Source organism: Oryctolagus cuniculus, chromosome 13 (assembly GCF_964237555.1).
Source record: "Oryctolagus cuniculus chromosome 13, mOryCun1.1, whole genome shotgun sequence".
In the NCBI taxonomy this organism is placed as follows: Eukaryota; Metazoa; Chordata; class Mammalia; order Lagomorpha; family Leporidae; genus Oryctolagus; species Oryctolagus cuniculus.
Window position 1 is genome coordinate 60,221,305 of NC_091444.1, and position 24,702 is coordinate 60,246,006.

The window sequence follows — 24,702 nt, forward strand, 5'->3', positions numbered from 1 at the left end:
AGAACACTGTAAAAGATAACAGAGTACTTTACCTGACCAGAGGTGAAGCCCATCAAATCCATAGGAGAAGAGGTCATCTCCAACACCGTTTCCACCCCACTCTTCACCCCCTCCAGGGTAGGGAGAGTACCCTTCGGTGGAGGCCCAGCCCACTCGCAGGTGCGTGGCCTCAGCAGTCACAAACGGCTCTGTGTGGTCCACCATGAGTTCATAGTACCACTTCTTATACTGAGCAGACCCTTCGCTGACTCCCAGAAAGATATTGGGTCTCATGCTTTGAAGAGATAGGAATAGCGAATGAGAAAATTCAAACCTTTCACTCTTTTCATTGTATTTCCCTATGGTGACCATTAGTCCTGCCTTCTGGAGACATCACATATTAAATACATGTTTCCTTAAATACTACAAAATTGTTAAAATGATCTCTGAGGTAGTATGCTATGATGGTCAGCCTTAAGTTCCCATCCAATATGTAGTGTTTGCCTTTTGGATAACTTGGAAATGACACTTAAGAATCTTTTCATAAAGCCGGCGCCGTGGCTCAATAGGCTAATCCTCCACCTTGCGGCGCCGGCACACCGGGTTCTAGTCCCGGTTGGGGCGCCGGATTCTGTCCCGGTTGCCCCTCTTCCAGGCCAGCTCTCTGCTATGGCCAGGGAGTGCAGTGGAGGATGGCCCAGGTGCTTGGGCCCTGCACCCCATGGGAGACCAGGAAAAGCACCTGGCTCCTGGCTCCTGCCAGGATCAGCGCGGTGCGCCGGCTGCAGCGGCGGCCATTGGAGGGTGAACCAACGGCAAAGGAAGACCTTTCTCTCTCTGTCTCTCTCTCACACTGTCCACTCTGCCTGTCAAAAAAAAAAAAAAAAAAAAAAAAGAATCTTTTCATAAATCGCTCTTCAGCATACTTTATATCATTAACCAAATTTAAGTCACATAATGACACTTGAGAATTAATAGGGATATTATTAATCCAGGACAATTTTCTAACTAAGTTTTTTGTTGTATGGGGTATGAAGCGGAAGCAGGTCATGTTGCTTGCAAAGCAATCAAGGTAACTATCAGGCTGGTTGTTGTCCATGCCTTGCTGTGAACAGAAGGAAGTTTTAGTAAATTGTTTTTACCTCCATTTTTAAGAACAAGTTAATATGAAGGTGTCAGGAAACTATATACACATATAAGTATGTAACCTATATGTATATAAACTATTTGTATATAAACAGATATAAAACTGTATCCCTGCACGATTGTCATGCTGTCCATAGAGATACCAATGACAATCCATTGAACTCCCATATGAATGAGAACAAAAGCTCTTACATAGATATTTGTGAAAAATCCACATAATGCTTTGTTCTTTCTTATTATTATCACAGTTTGCTTGGTAGAAAATAATATTAAAATACTGAATAAATACATAAATGATCCTAATAAAATAAACAGCATATGCTGTCTTAGCATCAGCTATTGAACATGAATTCTTTTGTTACGTTACCTACTTAGTGCCACTGTCTACTTGCATTTACCTGCTAACGTGGTTTACAAGACGTGTCTGCAATAACAGATCTCTTCCTGGCAGGAGGTTGTCACAAATGAGATGCTGGTTAGAACGGACTGCAACCCCGTGGCAAACACACAGGGAGCACAAGACATCCAGGACCTGAAAAGGGAAATCACTTTCAGATGTTTCTAATGCCCCTTTCTGATTCAAGCCTCCTGAACACTTCTCACAAAGTGAACACATTCCTTGCAGTCACATCTGACTCGGTCATTTAAACAGTACAGCCTGTGTCCCACCAACTGTCCAACTTTCCTTCATATACAAATTGACAGTTGTTCATGTTAACGCTTATGCTATGAATAAACAATAAACAATATTAATTTGAATCAACAGATGAAAAAGACTCATAAAAACCTGAAACATCTTTTAAAAGTTACTTCATTTTAAAACTATGAGGGCATAACAACAAATGCTTGTGGAAAGACAGAATTAAAAGGTAAGTTTATTTTGGTGCAAAAACTTTTTAGGGGCCAGTGTTGTGGTGTAGCAGTATAAGCAACTACCTACAGCACATGCATATCATATGGGTGCCATGTTGAGTTCAAGTTGCTCCACTTCCAATCCAACTCTTTGTTAATGTGTCTGGAATTAAGCAGCAAAAGATGGTCCAAAGTCATGGGCACCAGCACCCATATCAGAAACCCAAATGAAGACTCTGGCTCCTGGTGTCAGCCTGGCCCAGCCCTGGCTATTGCAGCCATTTGGGGAGTGAGCCAGCAGGTAGAAGATCTCTCGCTCATTTTTCTCTCCTTTTCTGTAATTCTGCCTTTCAAATAAATTAATTAATTTTTAAAATTTATAAATTTTTAAATCAATGTACTTGCATTTTTCATGAACTTTCTAAACTCCCCTCCCATGCATAGATTTCAAAATTTTGGAACCAACACAAAATTATATTTGAATTCCATTTCCACAAACTTTTGCAAGTGTCCTCATATATTTAAAATGATTCCAGAATTCATTAATGGAAATACAGGTGCTCACTTACCTTGTGATTTCTTCCATGCTTATCTAAAAGTGAGATAATAGATTTAATATGTCCTTCTTTAATAATATTTAGAGCTTCTGGACTTTCTACTAAAACACAATGTAAAACTTCAAGAATACCTAAAGCCAAAACAAACAGAAAATATGATTTAATCAGTCTACAATGTCCAGTATCTTCTTTTTCAATCAATAAACTATGTTCATTTAGTTCAACACATAATTATTTTGGGCTCAATGTGTTTGCCACAGGCACTGTGGAAGGTGACAGGTGTTTAGGAAAGGACTGATAACCAAAGACAATGAACTCACAGCTGTGAGAAAAGGGCAAAACCAGCGAAGACCCAGTTGAGCTGAGGAAGCAGATAATTCTACCTGAGGTAGGTACGAAGGAAAGCCACACTAGAGTGGGACAAATTCTCACACTAGAGTGGAGAATACATTTATGATGATTTCCAGTCTTCCCAGTAAAGGAAGGACAGTGCATGCGAGAAAAAAGTCTCGAATGCACTAGGTATACCTACTGCACCGATTGAACAGAGAGAGTTGGTGGAGCAAACAGGTAGGTTACAGTCAGTTTACTGAGGCTTGCTGGCAATGAAAGTTAACTTGTGCAACCACCCAGCTTATTCCATAGAAACCATTATATTATCATTGAAGTTTACAATAGAAAATGTTTCTTAGCCAAACAAGAGATATATACAAAATAATCCAAATATAAACTTAAACACACACTATATAACTATCAAAAAAGATAACATGGGATACATTCTTTATTGTTTTGAGCTTTAAAAAAGAGAACATAATGTCACCTAAAATTATCAGAATTTTAGCATGAATGTATGATGCTAAATGTGTATGCCTGTACTCATTTTTTTCAGAGCAAGCTTGCTTTATCAATAATAAGAAGGTAGACCACTTATAGCAATTGGGCTCATCTATAGAAAATATGATCTATCTCTGAGATAGTATGGGGAAGGACGTTTGAGGAGGACCCCTGTAGAAAAGCTCATACATCTCAAATAGAATTCACTTTCTTATATAAGAAATATAAAGGGTCAAGGTTATAAAGGTAGATTTACAGAAGCAATTTTCTAGGACTGTCACCATCTATACTTGATCCAAATCTCAAGCCATTACAAAATGAAGGCTTTAGTGCTAATTTCTTCACTAATAACTTAATATGCCAAAAATATGGACATGTATTTGGTTAAAAAGTAGTCTACAAGATCTTAAGTTTACTGATGTCTAACTCAGTTGTTATGTTCCAATAACTACAACAAGTAAGTCAAAGTTTGGGGCAGACATTGTGTCACAGTGAGTTAGGCTGCCACTTGGGATATCCACACTCCATATCAGAGTGCTTGTTCAAGTCCTGGCTCCTCTGCCTCTGATCCAGCTTCCTGCTAAGTACACCCTAGGGAAGACAGCAGATGATAGCTCAAGTATTTGATCCTATAAGAGCAATAACTTGTTCACTATCATGAAAAGTAACCCAGTCTTGAGAGTTCAACCTTAATCCATTCATGAGGCTGGTGCCTAATGACCTACCTACCTCTCTCATTTTTTCTTTTTCATTTTGACTTACAAAAATGTTACATATTTATGAGACACAATGGGAAGTTTCCATACAGGTAAACATTGTGTAATGTCCAGTCAATGTAAATACATCAATCTCATAAAACATGTAACACTGTTTTGTGGTGAAAACATCCAAAAATCCTATCTTTTAGAGTGTTTATAGAGAAATGAATAATATCTATAATCACCCTACTGTATAATAGAATTCCAGAACTTATGCCCATTTAGCTACAACCTAGTACCCATTCCACCTCCCTTTCCTCCCAGAGGACTGTAACTACCATTAGACTTTTAGCTTCTAAGACATTACCATTTTTTTCAGACTACATAAATGAGTGTGGTTATGTAATACTTGTCTTTCTTTCTTTTTTATTTGACAGATAGAGTTAGACAGTGAGAGAGGGAGACAGAGAGAAAGGTCTTCCTTCCATTTGTTGACCCCCCAAATGGCCACTACTGCCAGAGCTACACCGATCTGAAGCCAGGAGCCAGGTGCTTCTTCCTGGTCTCCCATGTGGGTACAGGGGCCCAAGCACTTGGGCCATCCTCCACTGCCCTCCTGGGCCACAGCAGAGAGCTGGACTGGAAAAGGAGAAACTGGGACTAGTACCTGGTGCCCATATGGGTTGCCGGCACCGCAGGTGGAGGATGAACCAAGTGAGCCATGGCGCCGGCCCCAATATTTGTCTTTCTTTACTTGGCTAAGTTCACTTGACAGAATAACCTTCAGTTTCAACCATGTTGTGGCAAATGACAATATTTCATCCTTTTGTGGGTGAAATCCTGTGTATGTATATCACATTTTCTTTTACCCATTCATCAGCAGGTAGAAACTCAGATTGTTTCCATTTTTTTGGCCATTGTGAATAGCAGTCACAAGAAACATGGGAGTGCAGCTATCTCTTTGACAGACTGACTTCATTTCCCTTAAATATATATATATATATATACACACACACTCAGCAATGGGACTGCTGAATAATATGGCAGTTCCTTTTTAAGTTTTTTTTTTTAAGAAACTTCCATACTGTTTTCCACAATGACTGTACTAATTTACATTCCCACAAACAATGTATAAGGGTTCTCTTTTCTCCACACGCTTGTCAACACTTGTTATCTATTGCTTTTCTGAAAATAGGCAATCTAACCCGAATGAGGTGATATCTCATTGTGGTTTTGATCTGCATTTTCCTGCCGGATGAGTGATCATTTTGTCACGCTGCTGGCCATTTTCATGTCTTCCTTTGAGAAAAGTCTGCTTTAGTTTTACTACCTGTTTTTAAATTGGATTATTTGGGTTTCACTATTGACTTGTTGGAATTCCTTCTATATTTGGATATTAACCACTTGTCAAATGTATAGCCTTAAGATATTTTCTCCCATTACGCACATTATTTTAGCCCTGTTGATTGTTTCCTCTGCTATACAGAAGCTTGGAAAAATTCCATTTGTCTACTTTTGCTTTTGCTTCTTGTGCTTTTGGCATCTGACCCCCCCAAAAAACAAAAACAAAAACAAAAAAACAAAACATAAAAACCTGCCTGTTCAGATGTTCTGAAATATTTCCTCTATATCAATTTCTAATAATGTCAACATTTCAGGCCTTAGATTTAGGTGTTTAATCCACTTTGAGTTGATTTTTGCATGGAGTGAAAGATAGGAGTTCAGTTTCATTCCTCTGCACGTGGGTATCTAATTTTCCCAACACCATTTACTGAACACATTGCCGTTTTCCCAGTGCATGTTTTTACTGTACCTTTGTCAAAGACCAGTCTGCTATGGATGTGTGGGTTTACTCCCAGGGTCTCTATTCTGTTCCACTGGTAAATTTATGTTTTTATGACAGTATCATGCTGTTGTGGTTATAGTACCTTTGTATTTAAATTCAGGAATTGCCATGCCACCCTCCTTTTTACTTTTAGCCCAAAATTGCTCTGGCTAGTCCACGTTTATTGTGGTTCCACATAAATTTTAGTAGTGTTATTTAAAGTTCTGCAAAAAAAATGCCTTTTGAAGTTTAATGGGGATTGCATTGGATTATTTTGGGTAATATGTACCTTTTAACAATACTGATTTTTCCAGTCCATGAACACATGATGTCATTCCAATTCTTGGCATCCTCTTCAATAACCTGTATCAGTGATTTATAGTTTTTGTTGTCGAAATCTTTCATCTCATTGGTTCAATATTTTCCTAGGTACTTTTTGGTAGTGACAGGAAAAAGTATTGTTTTCTTGATTTTTTTTCAGGTGGTTTTCTACAATGCTGGTGTTGTTTGTATGCTACAACTTTGCTGAACTTGCTTACCAGTTTTATTAGCTTTTTGGTGGAGCTTTGGGGTTTCTTATACATAAAGATCATGTCATCTGTGAACAGAGATACATTGGCTTCTTCCTTTCCCATTTGGTTGTCCTTTGTTATTTGTTTATTTCTCCTGCCTATCTGCTCTGGCTAGGATGTCCAGGACTATATAATAAAAGAGGTGAAAGAAGGCATCCTTGCCTTGTTCCAGATCTTGGAAAGGCTTCAGGTTTTCCGCTTTTGATTGGATGTTAGCTGTTGACTTGTTATATAGTCTTTATTATGTTGAGGTATGTTTCCTCTGTATTTGATTTTTAAGCTTTATCATGAGGGGATATTGAATTTATTAAATCATTTTTTTCTATTTAGTCAGATACAATATTTCCTTCATTCTGTTCATGTGGATTATTCCGTTTATTGTTTTTCATATGGTGAACCATCCTCATATCCCTTTGACAGATCTGACTTGATCATGAAAAATGTTTCAATGGGCTGCTGAATTTGCTGAATATAATGTTTGCATATAGTTTCATTAAGGACAATGGTCTGAAGCTTTTTTGTTGTTGTTGTTATCTTTGGTCTGGTTTTGATAACAAGATACTATTGTCCTCATAGAATGAGGTAAGAATTCCCTCCTCTTCTACTTTTTCAAACAATTTAAGAAGGATTGCATTGATTCTTCTTTAAATGTTTGGTAGTATTCAGTAGTAAAGCCATCTTGTCCTGGGCTTTCCTTTTATTGGAGACTTTATATATTACTGAGTCAATCTCATGACTCATTACTGGTCTGTTTAGGTATTCTACTTCTTCATGATTCAATATTTTTTTAAAGATTTATCTTATTTATTTTATTAACAGAGTTACAGAGAGAGAGGTCTTCCATCCACTGGTTCATTCCCCAAATGGCCACAACAGCCGGAGTTGAGCCAATCTGAAGCTAGGAGCTTCTTCTGGGTCTCCCACATGATGCAGGGGCTCAAGCACTTGGGCCATGTTCTGTTGCTTTCCCAGGTGCATTAGCAGGGAGCTGGATCAGAAGTGGAGCAGCCAGGACTTGAACCAGCACCCACATTGTATGCTGGCACTGCAGGTTGGGGCTTTTACCGGCTGTACCACAGGGCCAGCCCTCATGATTCAATCTTGGTTAAGGTCTACATGACCAGAAGTATGGGATTTCAGCCGGCGATGCGGCTCACTAGGCTAATCCTCCGCCTGCGGCGCCAGTACCCCGGGGTTCTAGTCCCAGTTGGGGCACCGGATTCTGTCCTGGCTGCTCTTCTTCCAGTCCAGCTCTCCGCTGTGGCCCGGGAGTGCAGTGGAGGATGGCTCAAGTCATTGGGCCCTGCACCCGCATGGGAGACCAGGAGGAAGCACCTGGCTCCTGGCTTCGGATCGGTGCAACGCGCTGGCTGCAACACGCCGGCCGTAGTGGCCACTCGGAGAGTGAACCAACGGAAAAAGGAAGACCTTTCTCTCTGTCTCTCTCTCTAACTCTGTTGAATAAATAAATAAATAAATAAATGTATGGAATTTCAGCATTGTAGGAGGAGGCTACTGGTTACTATAACAGAGCACGGGCCCCTGTAAAATTTTTTATGTGTTCAAAAAACCAGCTCTTGGATTCACTGATTTTTTTTTGTATTGTTTAGTCTCTACCTCATTTGTTTTTGTTACTTGTGTTTATTATTGCTTTCTTTCTACAAATTTTAAATTTTATTTGTTTTTGTTCTACTTTCTTGAGCTGTAAAAGTAAGTTGTTTGAGATCATTCTGCTTTTTAAAATTTTATGTATTTATGTAAAAGAGACAGATTGATTTTTGATCTTCTGGTTCACTCCCCCAAATGTCTGCAACAGCCAGGGCTGGGCCAGGCCAAAGTCATGGCCTCCATCTCAGTCTTCTACATGAGTGGCAGGGACCCAAGTACTTGGGCCATCATTGCTGCTTTCCTAGGAATACTAGCAGGGAACTGTATCAGAAACAGAGCAGCTGGGACTTGAGCCAGAACTCTGATATAGGATGTTGGCATGGCAGGAGGCAGCTTAATCACTGGACCACAATTCCAGTCCCTTCGCTGCTTTCTTCAAAGAGACTTTCCTTATGATTTTACTAAAATGAGGCATCATTATTTCTCACTTGGCTTGTGCAGGTCTTGTGAAGGTGTCTTGGTTTGTGAATAGCAGCTAACAGTGATATGAGGAAATGCTCAGTGCAGCATCTTACCCAGCTACAGGCTTGGCTCCTTTTTTTTTTTTTTTTTTTTTTTTTTTTTAACAAGCAGAGTGGACAGTGAGAGAGAGAGAGACAGAGAAAGGTCTTCCTTCTGCCGTTGGTTCACCCTCCAATGGCCGCCGTGGCCAGCGCACTGCGGCCAGCGCACCGTGCTGATCCGATGGCAGGAGCCAGGTGCTTCTCCTAGTCTACCATGGGGTGCAGGGCCCAAGCACTCAGGCCATCCTCCACTGCACTCCCAGGCCACAGCAGAGAGCTGGCCTGGAAGAGGGGCAACTGGGACAGAATCCGGAGCCCCAACAGGGACTAGAACCGGGGGTGCCGGCGCCGCAAGGTGGAGGATTAGCCTGTTGAGCCGTGGCGCGGGCCTTGGCTCCTCTCTTAAGCACCTCTTAGAAGTCTCATTTCCCAGTACCACCACAATGGTGATCACATTAGGACATGAGTTTGTAGGGTATAGACCATATTCAAACTATAGCTTTATTAGAATAAATCTCTGATGTTGTTCTCAGACTTAAACACTTTCCTTCATCTGAGACTGTGAAAGCCCAGTCATCTTGCAAATGTTAGAAGTTACCTTCTTTGTTGAATCTTCACCAACACTTTTAGATGAATTAATTATTCCTTCTAATGTAATAGTTAGGATTGATCACACCATAGTATAATTATTTACTTCATTTCAATCCTCTATTATAGAATAAGCTACGAGGGCAGGGATTGGTTTAATTTTGTCTCCTTGTCACCAGTATCCTCTGGCCCATGGAGCCCCAACCCATATTTGCTAAATGAATAATTGAATAAATATAAACAGACTACCAGTTTAAACAAAGCAAACGTATGATCTGTTCACTCACAGAAAAAAGAATCATTAATATGAAATGCATACAGAATAACTATTTTGCAAATTTTATGTCTAGAACATTCTGTGACAAAAATTTTGATTGAATTTTAAAGGAGTAGAGAAGAGAAATGGTATAACAAAGGTGGAGAATTTCTCTCTCTTAATGCTAGGATATTTTTTAGCCTTTTGCTCCTTTCACTATTGAAAAATTTGACTTGATGATAAGGCAAACTTTGGTGGGCTTTACTCAATTTCTGGTGTACATATGTTGCAGATTGCAAAAATTTGGTACATGCAAGGAAATTTTAATACATACAAATATTTACCTATTTGCTCAAAACATTTTATTAGATGTAACTTATGAATTATGTTATTTTCATGAGAAAGAAAATCTGAAGATGTAACTAACCATACAATGCAACTATTAGGAATATCCACATCCTAAAATGGATAGAGAATTTCCTTACCAGGTTTTCTGTAACCACACTACTACAGTGGCCACATTTGTTTTTTGTTGATCAACTTCTACTCTTGTTGCCTAGCTTCTAAAACTGTAGAAGCTTCCTCTGAGATCAGAGTTGACAGTGCTATTGTCTTTCACTGATCACACCTGGGGCTGTCCACAGTTGAACAAAATTTGTTGAAGGTCTCTAAGGAAAAACTAGAACAAGCCCCAGAGCAGGATTGCTATATTTGGTTGGACTTTACCTGCAAAGAATCTAGCCTGGCAATGTTGCCCACTCTTACTGATGACTCTCACTTGTTTGAAGGAAGGCATGAATAGGATCCAACGAATGGCCTCTCAGGAATAGGAGGCCAGCAGGGATAGAACAAATAGGGCAATGGCACTCCCATGATCATTGCAAGAAAACCAACAATAGGGAAAATACAGGGCCAACCAGGCCAGATTTTCTCCCTTATGTTTATGTTGTTTTCCCTTGATCAAACTCATCTCAGAACACAGAGGTGAATGTGTGTTTAGATTGAACCTCGTTCTCAGTGTAGGAGGGAGGCAGGAGTGTGATTATGCCTCAGGAGGAGGGGACTCTCACATAGCTCTGTTTTGAGTGGGAGTAATGAACCAGAAGGAATACATGACCTACGCTGAACATTTCCAAGTGGAACCCCCATGGTCTAAGCTAGAGATCCAGAAACAGACTCCAACCTGGGTACTAATTAGTCTGAGTTAGACCGCCCCTCTTGAAGAAAACACTAGGGACAGAAAACATGCAAAATGCACAGTAAGGAGCCCTCCACTGCAGGATCAGGGAAAGTCACAATCAAACACACCCTGAATTATAAATTATTCAAACCGCAGGTGTTAGACCCCCTCCTCAAGCTGAAACCATTTATGTCTGTTTAGTTAGAACCTAATTCTTAATATCCCCTCAGTTCACTGAAGACAAATAGAAGTAAGAAAATTTGTCTCTTGGTCCCGGCTAATTAAATTTAAACAATGCAATGTGAATAAAGACTAGCTGAAATAGACTAAGATCAAACACAAAAACACATCTACCATGAAACAAGTAGGCCCAAACTTTGCATGGCAGATTGTTGCTGGGGTGGGAGTTTGGCATACTAGTTAAGATGCCACTTAGAACACCCACACTCCATAGTTCATTTGGGTTCAATTCTTGTAGCTTGCTGCTAATGCACACCCGAGGATGCAGCAGGTAACTGCTAAATTGCTTAGGCCTCGGCCAGCCATGTGGGCTACCCGGATTGAGTCCTCCTTTCTTGGCATTGAGATTGACTGGCCCTAGTTATTACAGGCATTTGGAGAGTGAAACATTGTATGGGAGTTAGCTAGTGTGTTCTAACTGAATAAAATGAAGTAAAGTACATAAAAATAAAAGATACTGTGCCAACAATGAGGTATGCAACAGACTGTCTTTGTTTCAAAAAAGGGATGGGTAGACTTGGTATTTAAAAGATTTAACAGGGAAATATGCTAAGAGGGATCATTATTCCACTGTATTATTTACTAGTGACAAGTGTTGACTCAAGCTACTGCAAGATTTGAGTCTTGGAGGCTTTAAGCAATTTATTTCAGTCACTATGCTCTAGTGAAATGGACATAATTCTGGTGCCCATATCTAGGGGTTGTTGTGTGGAGCAATTAGAAGGTATTTAAAAATTACTTGGATTAAAACTGTGTTATATTAGCACCTGCTGTTATTTACAATTGTAACAATCTAAAAAATTAGAGAAAAGAATTACAAATATGCTTCTTTTAAGCAAAAATTAAAAATTCAACATAAATGTAGGGAAATGCTGAATGGACAACAATGATCAGAGGGGGATATAGGGAGAGATCTGCTAATTTGCATAAAGAAATGAAATCACAGCTAACCATTCAAATAAGGTCAGTAAATCAGGAGAAATGACACCAGTTTGTTAGACCTTGTTAAAAGGGACACTAATACAAACCAAAAACAAAAACAATAGCCAAAACTACAGAAGAATGCATTCTTGAAACAGCAAAAAGTTGAGCCACAAAAAACAGTGAATATTTAACCAAGTAGACAGCAGGTTGGATAAATGATAAAATAAAGCCTAGAGTACTCCTCTCCTCCTATTAACATTATAATGGAAAAAAAGAACAAAACAGGGACCTGAAACAAGCTGCAATTGGAAGTAACAGAAGACATAGTCTGTCTAGCTCCCTGTTTGCAAAAGGTCTCCGGGGGTCTGGGAGGTTTATTTGTTTTTGTTTAGTTTTTGCTACATAGCAATGGTGAAACTGTAAGGAAATAACGTGAATTACCTGTAAGAGCAGTAATTTATGGCTGGGACTATGCACTTGACAGGGTCCTGTAAAGGCATTTTTCTGTTGTTGTATTACACTGATTTCAGTTCAACTGCCAGTGAGTGATAAATAATACATCTCATCTAAGTTGTCAGTCTTTCAAGAGTGGGCACAAGTATCAGGACAAATGAGGAAGCAGGACGAAATTTCTAGTTTGTGCAGACTGGAAGCTTATTCTGTTCTCCTACTCAGGCAGTATGGACGTACCCAGGACAATCCAAGGGGTGAATAGTGAATCAGTATACAGCATAATTACAGGGCATGTTTTTCAACGTTCAAAGTGAATTTTGACTCACAATTTCAAGAACTACAGAATACAATATTTTTAATTATTTAAATGGCTATGAGTTTGAAATCAAGAAACTAGTTGAGTTTCAGTGTGAGATAAATGCTAAATTTATTTTTAATAATTGCTACATGATTGTTTTTTGCTATAACTATCCCAAGTACATTTATTTGTTTATGACATCCATGGGGGGGTCTTCAAAAACTCATAGAGAGTGAATATTATACAAAAAGCATGCATTTCAAAATTATTCTGCATCAAATAAACTGTTTTTTAATTCCATTTTCCATGAATTGTTTGAAGTGCCCTCAGACTTTGAACAACTCTTACCCACTTTCCTTCTTTTAAAATTCTTTAATTATGTAAGGTGAACAAATTTCATATTTTTCATATATACAGATTTAGGAGCACAGTGAAACTTCCCACCCTAACCTCCCTCCCACCCATTCTGCCCTCCTTTCTCCTTCCTTAGTTATTTTTTCTTTTCATTTTTACAATCATTTACTTTATAATCATAAGCTTAACCCACCACTAAGTGAAAAATTCAACAAACAGTAAGAAAAACACTGTTCCTCAACAGTAGAGACAAGGACTGCAAACCAGTCCCAAAAAGAAAATATCACAGGTTTCCCCTGATGTGTCGTAACTAACAGAGTATAGAAACATGTTATGTATATGAGCAAAATTGACATTTTGAGATTTGATTGTTTACAGACCTTGTCTTAATTTATTGCTTAATATTTTCTAAAAAGGATCTGGAGAGAGAGAAAAGAAAGAAGAGGCACAGGGCATGTAGCCTTTCTTTTGTAACAGGGCTAATTTGTGAACTAAATAGAAGCTACCCTAAATATGGTTTCCACATACCACCAAAGACAGAAAGAAAAGGGGATTGAATTGTTATTAATATTCAAACTCATAGGGGGCTTAAAAAACAATATCCAGAGAGTGGTCCCACGCCAAATCGGAAGCACACACAATTAAATATACTTCAAACTTTTCATAATGACTGAGTCTCAAGAAGAAAATAAGCTCAATGAATTTTGAGCTCAAATAAAATGAAAGAAAAAGTGGCAGGGTTTAAGATAAAAATTTAACAGTTTGGCAAAGTGAGGCAAAGGAGACAAAATTAATAAAATGGAATTTAGTGATAATAAAGATGTATCACATTCTCATTTGTACGTAAAATGATGGAAACCATGGATACATTAGCAAAATAAATTAAAAACAGGGATCTGGGACATTTTATTGGAAGACAAGAGGAGTATGAGTCGAATGTTTCCCAGGGCAAATTAGCTGAAATAAAGCACATAAAATGAACAATGTAATTATAATGTACTATTCAGTCTTAATTAGATCTCTGAAGGTTTGTGCCCTTCAATTTAGAGAGCCATGATTTATAAAAGGCAAACTAGGGAAGTTAAAGGGCAGTTAAAAGAAAGAGGAATTTCAATTAAAGGCAGCTCATGATACAACAATTAAGTAACAATGCTGGAAATGTTATTCTATACAAAAACCTATTTGCATAAATTGTTATGTCTCAAAAGCTAACCAAGAGCTGAATGCCATCCAAGAAACTGTAAATACTTGAATATATTCTTGCTATTGACTCTCATGATTTGAGGCCTTCATTTCTTTTTTTTGTTGTTTCATTGATTTTCATTTATGCATTCATCTCTATCGAATGGGCCATTCACTGTACTGAGTATAAGCAAAATAAGGATCAAAAATTGACATCATTCCTAAACTCATGAAGCTTATAGACCACACAAGTTTGACCCTAGATGTATTACTTTTTTGACCTTGAAAAGTGTCCTCTGAGCTCCCTAGCCTCAGATTGTACATCTGCAAAATAGAAATTATAACAGAACCTACATAACTGAGATATCATGGGAAGTAACAAGTACAACATCCTCAGTACAGAGTCCTAAATTCAGTAAAGATTTCCTTGGTCACATAATGAAAAACCATGCAGTCATTAAAATGTTCAAATATACAATAACTGTGTATCCTTGTGATATAAACATCTACAGAAATGCTGTCAGATAGCAGCTGGCAGTGTGGTGCAGAGGATTAAACTGCCATCTGCAAGCAGCATCCTATGTGGGCGCTGGTTCAAGTCTCACCTGCTCCACTTCCAATCCATCTCCCTGCTTATGTGCTTAGGACAAGCAGCAGAAGATGACCCAAGTGTTTGGGTGCCTGCCAGCACTCAGGCGGGAGACCCAGATGAAGCTCTTGGCTCCTGACTTTGGCCTGGCCCAGCTCTGGCCTTTACAGCCATTTAGAAGCTGGCCAGCTGATGGAAGACATCCCGCCCAAATACATTTTTTTTTTTTTTTGTAAAGGAGAGAGATTCTGGCAGATGTAATTAATTGCTCTCAAGCTCTTTAAATAAACATTCAAAATACATATATATTTGAGGATCTTCTAAATTGACATATAACGATGGTACATATTTATTTGTTATAGTGTGATAATTCAGTACATGAACACAATGTGTAATGATAAAATCAGAATAATTAGAATCCCCATCTCCTTTAGCATTTTGTGTTGGAAATCTTCAAATTCTTTGACCCTATTTCTTTATAAATATACAACAAACTGTTGTAAACTATAGTTACCCAACTGTTAAGCAACCACCCCCCCCCCCCAATCCACTCACATCTGAGCACCTTTAAGAAGGATTCCCTGGAGCAAAAGAAATGCAGATCAATCAATTCTTCAAAAAGACATCTAAAAGCAGCAAATACGTATATTTATTGAGATCTACTGCTTTAGGGCAGAAGTGTAAATTGATTGTAGTACCTGCCTGAGGTTTACATCAATTTTAAAAGTTTTCTTGCAGTATAAGAACAAATCATGGGCACCATTCCCAATAACCACACAGGGAATAAATACAGGTATACAGAAAAACATAATGTTGATACTTGGCAAATGTAGATGAAGGGGACAGAGAAAAGTTATGTAACACATGGACAAAAAAAGCACAATTCTAGATGGCAAATTACATGCATAAAGGTATGTGGTTCCGGGACAGTTCAGTCAGTTTACTGCCTGTCTTTCTCCAGAGCAGGCATTTGTTGGTTACCAAAGTAGGTGATTAACATCCATCAAGACTACATTTAGAGCATCAGTTGACCCTGAGGTCAATGCCCATATATGCATCCTGTCTTGCTACTAGAGATGTAAGATTTCTCTGGGTAGTCATTGATTTCCTTCATTTGACCACTGGGTCCAAATAAATAGAGTCCCGTTTTGAGAGATTAGGATTAAAAGGGCAAGCTAGAGGCCAGGTGGCTCAAGAAGATTGGGATAAATTATTTATGCTGCAGAGAAGCTCTCATGAACTTAGTTTCAGAGAGGGCCCATAGGCCATGACAGTACACTCAGGTTAGGTCATGCTTACTTAACCTTAAGATGGACTTAGTGACACAGTGCAATTACTTGACATTGGTAATGCTAAGAATATTGAATAATAATATGATGAGCAAAACCCAGTCAGCCTAGACACTGGCAATAAACAGCTATCTACTCATAGTGGAGCAGGAGAGCTGAAACTTCAGTTGTGCATGAAAATACAAGCTCAGTATCCAAAATGGACTAGAAATGGGCAAGGTGGAACATAGAAATCGTGCTTGTGATTTTTGTGTCCAAACAAGTATTCTCAAGAGAGCCTTTCCTAGAGTCTATGAATTTTCTGAGACAATGCTCTCTTGAACAAAATATTATAGAATGCTACCCTAAGAGGCTATGATAAGAAGAAATGAAATCAGCAATAAGTGATGAATGAGTACCAGTTACTGGTAGGCTACCTTCAAACCAACCCTGGAGAATCTAAGGAAGTGGGATGGAAACATGGAATCTGGGAATTGCCCAAGAGAAACCCATGGAAGACCAAGGCTCTTCTGCACTGGTAGTTTGGCAAGAGGTAGGTGGCTGTAGCCCAGATGGAGAGTGGGCAGACAGGTCAGGTGGGGACAGGCTTAAGTTGAATTTCTCTCCCGAAAGACTTAAGACATTGCTTGTCTTCTGCTATAAAATCTGCAGCAGTGAAAACATCTCAGGTCTCTATGAAGAGTAATGTTAGGAGAACATGAAAGCCCTTCACGTACAGGCAAGTGCCAGAAACAGTTGCCAAGAGACCACCTGTGCTAGGTCATTCACTTTCCCATAACCTCCTCTCAAAATCCTTAGGAGATTGGTCAATTACAGCTACCAAAATGGCCTCTGTCAAAGTAGGCTCCTCTATAAAGCTTACAGGCAAAGCCCTGGCCTCCATTTCTTGCACACTGGCAGATATGTAGGTAACAGCACTGTGGAAGCTGTGGCTCTCAGACCTGGAACTTGTCCTCTCTCCTTTCTTTAATACATGGAAGATCTCTGTGAGACCTCAGTGGAAAGAAGGGTCATCAAAGAAGGATATACTCTTCTCTGAAGGGAGGAGAGAACATCCACTTTGCTTATGGCCGTGTCCAAATATTGATGGAGTCTATGGTCATAAAAGGCTTCCATACCATTGGCAGCCCATGGCAAGAGCCTTGGGTGATCACTGACGTCATAAATAAGAATGTCAATTATTAAAAGAACAACAAGTCACTGTGCACTTATTCCCCATATAGGACCTCCATCCCTAATGAGTTGTACTATGAGAATCAACTACAAATTTTGTTCCCAAACTGTACTCTATATGTTGTGTTTGTGCATGGGTACAAACTGTTGAAATCTATGCTTGGGGCCAGTGCCACGGCTCCCTTGTTTAATCCTCTGCCTGCAGCGCTGGCATCCCATATGGGCACCAGGTTCTAGTCACAGTTGCTCCTCTTCCAGTCCAACTCTCTGCTGTGGCCCAAGAGGGAAGTGGAGGATGGCCCAAGTGCTTGGGCCCCTGCACCGGAATGGGAGACCGGGAAGAAGCACCTGGCTCCTGGCTTTGGATTGGCGCAGCGCTGGCTGTGGCGGCCATTTGGGGAGTGAACCTATGGAAGGAAGACCTTTCTCTCTCTCTCTCTCTCTCTCTCTCTCTCTCTCTCTCTCACTGCTTATAACTCTTACCTGTCAAATAAATTAAAAAAAAAAAAAAGGGAAAAAAAGAAATCTATGCTTAACAAAAAGCCCATGAGAGTTTCTCAGGCATGGAAAGCCAAGACACTGTGGCAAAATAAATGACCTAAATGAAAGAAATCTTTGAGTGAGATCCCAGTGGAAAGAACGGGCCATCAAAGAAGGAGGTACCTTTCTCTGAAGGGAGAAGAGAACTTTTACTTTGATTATGGCTTTGTCTAAATAAGATCGGGGTTGGTGAACTCAAGAGGCTTCCATAGCCTTGGCAGCTCATGGCAAGAGCCTCCAGTGATTACTGAAGTCATAAATAAGAGTGTCAATTGTTAAATCAACAACGGGAGTCACTATGCACTTATTCCACATATAGGATCTCTGTCCTTAATGTGTTATACTATGCAAATTAATGGTAAAACTCATCTTCAAACAGTACTTTATACTTTGTGTGTCTGTGTGGGCGCAATCTGTTGAAATCTTTACTTAGTATATACTAAGTTGATCTTCTGTGTATAAGGATAATTGAAAATGAATCTTGGCCAGCGCCGTGGCTCACTAGGCTAATTCTCCGCCTTGCAGCGCCGGCACACTGGGTTCTAGTCCTGGTCAGGGTGCTGGATTCTGTTCAGGTTGCCCCTCTTCCAGGCCAGCTCTCTGCTGTGACCAGGGAGTGCAGTGGAGGATGGCCCAAGTACTTGGGCCCTGCACCCCATGGGAGACCAGGAGAAGTACCTGGCTCCTGCCATCGGATCAGCGAGGTGCACTGGCCACAGCGCGCCGGCCACGGTGGCCATTGGAGGGTGAACCAATGGCAAAAGGAAGACCTTTCTCTCTGTCTCTCTCTCTCACTGTCCACTCTGCCTGTCAAAAAAAAAAAAAAGAGTTTAAAAAAATGAATCTTAATGAAGAATGGGATGGGAGAGGGAGAGAGGGAGTAGGAGATGGGATGGTTTGTGGGTGGGAGGGTGGTTATGGGTGGAAAAACCACTATAATACAAAAGTTGTACTTTTGAAATTTATATAAAAATAAAATATATTTTATTTATAAAGTTTTCTAAAAAAGAACAATACATAAAAAAAGAAATCTATGCTTAACATGGAGTTTGTCTTCTGTATATAAAATCAAACTAAAAATGAACCATAATGAAGAAGGAGATGGGAGAGGGAGAGAATGAGGGAGGTGGGATGGGAGTTGAGATGGAGGAGGGTGGGTATGGGGGAAAGAAGCACTATATTCCTGAAGTTGCACCTGAGAAAAATACAACTCAACAGTGCACACCTAACCAGATGGCAAGGAGGAGGGGCTCCTAGCATACAAGATTCAGAGAAAATCACTCCACAGGTTACAAATTTTCCATCACTGATAATGATGAGATTAAACCCTACAATAAATGGTAGCACAACTTTGGACATTGTAATCTATCCTATAGATTAGGTACTGCATGAAGCAGAAGCCCTGGGACCTGGAGTACACTCAAGACTCATTATTCTGCTTGAGCACAGATGGACCTTCATTCATTGGCATTTATGAATAGTGGGGAAGAATGTGCAGGATTTCTGAAGGAATACCTCTATCATCACTTCAAAAAAACATGCATGAAATAGACTGTGTAAAAAATAAGACTCAGAAAAGTCTGCAACTTCCTTACTTGCTGTTTTTACTCAGCCATTTCTTGCACCAAAACAGCATTTCAGGTGCTAAGAACACTAAAGAAAAGCCAGTCATTAGAAATACATCAAGTCAATCAACTGTACTTGTTTGTTTCAATCTTTCATCTTTTAAATTAACTCTCGCCCAAAGACATGGCCACATATGAAGCCTAGATCAGGAAGTAATTCATCTTCTATTGCTCCGAGGAATTCAGAGCACTCTTCTCATCAACTGATCAGATGCTCTCATTTGGTTTCACATACTAGTGACACTGGTTAACTTTAGAAGACGCAGAATTCAGCTGCCCTTTATGAGTCTTGCTATCACATGAGATAAACCATAGTTGGCTGGGGGACAGACACTGCCAGAACTCATCCAAACAATCCCTCTCTCTAGTCAGTGTACGCTGCCTGACTTCTAACTCCCAGTTTCTGTACCTCCTTGGTTCAGGATTTGTTCTAGCCACAGTATATCTGAATGGACCGCAGAATTCATGTCTCCTAAAAGCAACACTACCCACCAAAGGACAGAAGTTAGTTATCAATATCACAGACCCCTCTCCCTTCAGGTAGGATAACTCTGATGCCCAATGAAAAGAAGCTCTAGTAGCCCATGACAGTGTCTTGCTAGTGAACAAGCTCTCTCTGTCCCACATTGTCCCATATTCACTTGTTCCAAGTAAAGATGCCTTTGAATCTCCATTCAGTGTCTACTTGTGTGGTGGAATCCAAACCAAGATAAGTTGTTTCCTTATGGCAATAACCGTTTTCAATCCATCTTCCAATTTCTATTTAAGTTTGTACAAATTTTCTATGGTTTTTCTCAATGCCCTTTCTTTCCTGAAGAGATTTTAAATTCTATGGAGCCCTGGTTCTTTGTTTTGCATACACACATGGGTTAGCAGTAGTTCTTGCCACTCATTGCATTAGAAACATCTGAAGAGATTTAAAAATAGTATCTTTTCCTCTACCCCATGAGATTCTGCTTGATAGGGTTTGGATCAGGACATGGACCAGATATTTGTTTAAATTCCCTTGGTGAATGAAAATCAATAATACAAAATGTATGCAGGAAGGCTCTGCAAAAAACTGAAAAAATAGAATTACTGTATCATCTAGCAACTCTACTTCTGGGTATATATCCAAAGGATTTGAAATCATTGTCAAAACAATGTCCCCACACCCTTGTTCACTGCTGTATTATTCATGGTAGTCAAATTTTGGAATTAATCTAAATATTTATCAGTGAATTAATTGATAAAGAAAATGTGTTTTAGATAAACAGTGGAATATTCAGACATAAAAAACATGAAATACTAATATCTGAAGCAAAATTGATAGAACTAGAGGTCATTAAATGTAATATAAACCAGAAACAGAAAAATACTAAGTGATCTCCCTCATTAGTTCCACACTATCAATGACCCACATTTCTTCCACTTCCCAGTGTTTCATATGTGGTGGTCTGTTTCATACTGGCAATATAATCACTGTTTCAAGGAGAAGGACCATGGAAGGACCCTGGTCTTTCTCCTCTAAAGGCTTTCTTTGGCATCCCAAGGTCTCCTAGGTGTTTTGTCTACTTTCATAGGCAACTTCAGTACCCCCAGTTTTAAAGGAAATTAAAATTTTGAGAATTTTACTCATCAGCTTCTAAAACTTAAAAAGGTTCTAGGGAGACAGTGCTCCAGGAAGTTGAAATTAGTGAATCCACATAATCCTCCTCATAATTTTTTTTTCTAATTTTAACTTTGACTTCCTAAGACGTATCACTGTCTCCAGACATACAGAAAATAGAGCTGGAAAAGCTTTAGGTAAATGCATTTACAGAATCTACTAAACCGGATCTGCTTGTGTTAAACCCCTTGCTCAGTGCATGATTACATGAATCCCTTCAGAGGCTCTCAGCCATGTACTGGCGCTAGCCTGATAAACAGGGGCTGACTGTAGCTCAGTCACTTGATCTTTCAACTCTCTCAGTGCATTGCGGTAAAAAACTTCTTCCCCAGATCTGCCACTCAGTTTTCCACTTACAAATCTTTTTATATTCCTTATTCATGGCTTCTTTTATAGCTCACTATTAGCAACAAATAAGACTAAAAGTAGGATTCATTATATGAAACATATTTGAAAGTGAATTCAAGAAATGTCAAGCTAATACTTGTAATCATATTAGAGAGAGGTCTATTGGCTATTTACATTTAGAGGTAATTATTTTAATTGTCACTATCTTCCTCTGTTCAATTTTATTGGCAGGACGCAGATAGCAGTGGAAAGAAATATCTATAATGCATTTGAAAATATTATTGTAATGTAACCCAACAATTCACCTATGTAATAACATTACCTGTCCAATATTTTGTTTTCAAAAATAATCCAGGACAATTTTTGGTTTCTAGCAAAGGCAGACCAAGTGTTTCAATCTAACCTTCCACCAAAACAACAAGAAAAGCGGGACAAGATATGTATACCCCATAATTATATCTCTACCTACATGAAGGCACTGGAGACCCACCATGGCAACAAAGGTGAGAAAATTCTAGATCCTGCAATATAAAAGTAGCGCCATTTTTATCCCTTTTTCCAGTTCAAGGGTTTTCTGCTTTGAAACTATAGCTGAGAAACTTGCCAAGCTGAAAGTCTGTGTTCAGCAACCTCAGAATTATTACAGAGAGAAAATAAAACGATGCAAATGTAAGTACTCAGTAAATAATAAAGCACGATTTAAATAAATTATATACATATACATGTGCATGTCATTACTGTTACTATCTGTAGAAACTAAGCAACACTCTCCTTCCTCTGGGGAAAAAGCAATTCATTAACAGCATAAACATAACTACAGAAAAGAAAATTGTTCAGCAAAATGTATTTTACATACTTAAAAACCAGGTGGCTACACAGTATAGTGAACATATTTCAAGCCTGATTCCAGGAAGATGGATTTTAATCTTGGCTGTAGTGATAATTAATGCTAGGATCTAAAATCAGTTATTTAAGCATTATGTGCCTCAACTGCCTTTCCTTTAAGGTAAGAATATTATATTACATCTTCTCTATGAGCCCTTCTTCCTCTTAACTTGATGCTGTCTCTGAGCATAGGGCTTGCATTTTAGGTAGAAATGCCTGAAATCCAAGGTTTGATGGGGATGAGGGAGGTGGGGAAATAACAAATAATGAATTGTATCCAATGGAACTATGCCTATAATTCACCAACCCAAAGACTACATAAATATTGGCTGACCTTAAAGGATGCTGGGCTCTGTTCTTTACTTCTCACTGCCTTTCTGAGCATTTTGCTGTGACTTATTTAAGTGAAATTTTTGATTCACCCAGAATTGACATTTGGCTCTGAACACAGACCTGCTTTTCCCTCTTTCTGGACACTTACCAGGAAAATGGGCCAGCATACTTTTTATATCCCTGTGGCTTGCCCATGATTCTGGCCACTTTGACTCAGCAATTTATCCACTTCTATAAACTACACCATCTTCCTGTTACCACTAATTTAACCATTTCTTCCTAATAGTTATTCAATTTTTTCCTTATTGATATATTCTGTAATGAATGGATCAAATATTCATGTTGTGAGACTCTTGATATTCTCATTTCATAAACTGTGCCCCTTTTTATACTGTATTTTTATCTCAACCTTAGTATTTCTACCCAACGGTCTGGCAGTGTCTTAGCACTTCTCTCCCTTTCTTATCTGAAACTCTGACATTTGCTGTGTGACTTGATGATTGTTTACAGCTCTTATCTCTACTGGGAACAGTGTTTTTTTTTTTTTTTTTCTAATTACTATTGAGTTCTTTACATAGTAGAGAGTTAAATCTATGAGTACAAAATAGACTGAGCCGGCGCCGTGGCTCAATAGGCTAATCCTCCACCTTGCGGCGCCGGCACACCGGGTTCTAGTCCCGGTTGGGGCGCCGGATTCTGTCCCGGTTGCCCCTCTTCCAGGCCAGCTCTCTGCTATGGCCAGGGAGTGCAGTGGAGGATGGCCCAGGTGCTTGGGCCCTGCACCCCATGGGAGACCAGGAAAAGCACCTGGCTCCTGGATCCTGCCATCGGATCAGCGCGGTGCGCCGGCTGCAGCGGCGGCCATTGGAGGGTGAACCAACGGCAAAAGGAAGACCTTTCTCTCTCTGTCTCTCTCTCACTGTCCACTCTGCCTGTCAAAAAAAAAAAAAAATAGACTGAGTAGATCGTTGTAAAAATTGAAGGAAGGAATGGAAAATGAAGGAGAAGGAAGGGTGGGAGCATGGGCAAGAGGGAGAGTAGTATGGAAACTATTACTAGGCTCCGAGCTCTGTGTGTATGAAATACATGAATTTGTTCACCTTAAAAATTTCAAAAAAAGAAAAAATAATGAACTCTATGATAGGTAATATTATTACACCAATGTTTAATATCCCAAACTTGATAATTATACTCTCTCTAATCACAACCATATCTCAATTAAAAAAAAAATCACTCTCTACTCACAACCATTCTCCATTCAAATCCACAAACATGTCCCTGAACATGTCTTTATCATGAAAAAATCAGAAAACTATTTTTGTATGGACAGTGGCATTTTTAAAGTTGAATTAAATACTTCATTCATTTATTCAGCAAATACTGTAAAATATCTACTAGGTACCAAATGAGACGGTAGTTCCAGAGAAAACAAAGATGAATGAAATCAACACCCCTACCTTCCAGGAGTTCATTACTGCTGCAGGGGGCCAAGAAAGCGTTAGTGCTGCAGAAGAGCACTAAGGAAATCCCACACAAACAGATGGGGGAGCAACAGAGTCAGCATGGGTGTCACTGAGGCAGTGCATTGTGCTGGAGAATTTACAACATCCTGGGAATCACTGATAAGTGCCAAGGACACCAAAATAAAACCATACACACACCCCTATTTGTCAGAGATGCAATGGACCAGGTTGTCTACAATAACTATTTTATTATTATACAGATCACTTATTACCATTTACCAAATCCTCTTAAGCAAGATTGTGTGGTGTATAATTTAGAAAATAAATTTCCACAACATACTCAAATATTCTTTTTTTTATTTTTAATTTTTTAAAATTTTTTTTGACAGGCAGAGTGGACAGTGAGAGAGAGAGAGACAGAGAGAAAGGTCTTCCTTTTTGCCGTTGGTTCACCCTCCAATGGCCGCCGCGGCCGGCGCGCTGCGGCCAGCGCACTGCGCTGATCCAGTGGCAGGAGCCAGGTACTTATCCTGGTCTCCCATGGGGTGCAGGGCCCAAGCACTTGGGCCATCCTCCACTGCACTCCCTGGTCACAGCAGAGAGCTGGCCTGGAAGAGGGGCAACCGGGACAGAATCCGGCGCCCCCACAGGGACTAGATCCTGGTGTGCCGGCGCCACAAGGCGGAGGATTAGCCTACTG

At 39.5% G+C, this 24,702-nt stretch overlaps 1 protein-coding gene across 1 annotated transcript in view; it reads right to left on the reverse strand.

Moving 5' to 3' along the window:
* Positions 1-24,702, reverse strand: part of RYR2 (ryanodine receptor 2) — a gene marked incomplete at its 5' end in the record, with an annotated part of 557,937 nt that overhangs the window by 331,258 nt on the left and 201,977 nt on the right. The window contains 3 exon segments of the mRNA NM_001082757.1: positions 33-274; positions 1,524-1,657; positions 2,547-2,665. Of these exon segments, the coding sequence (NP_001076226.1) occupies positions 33-274; positions 1,524-1,657; positions 2,547-2,665 (495 nt within the window).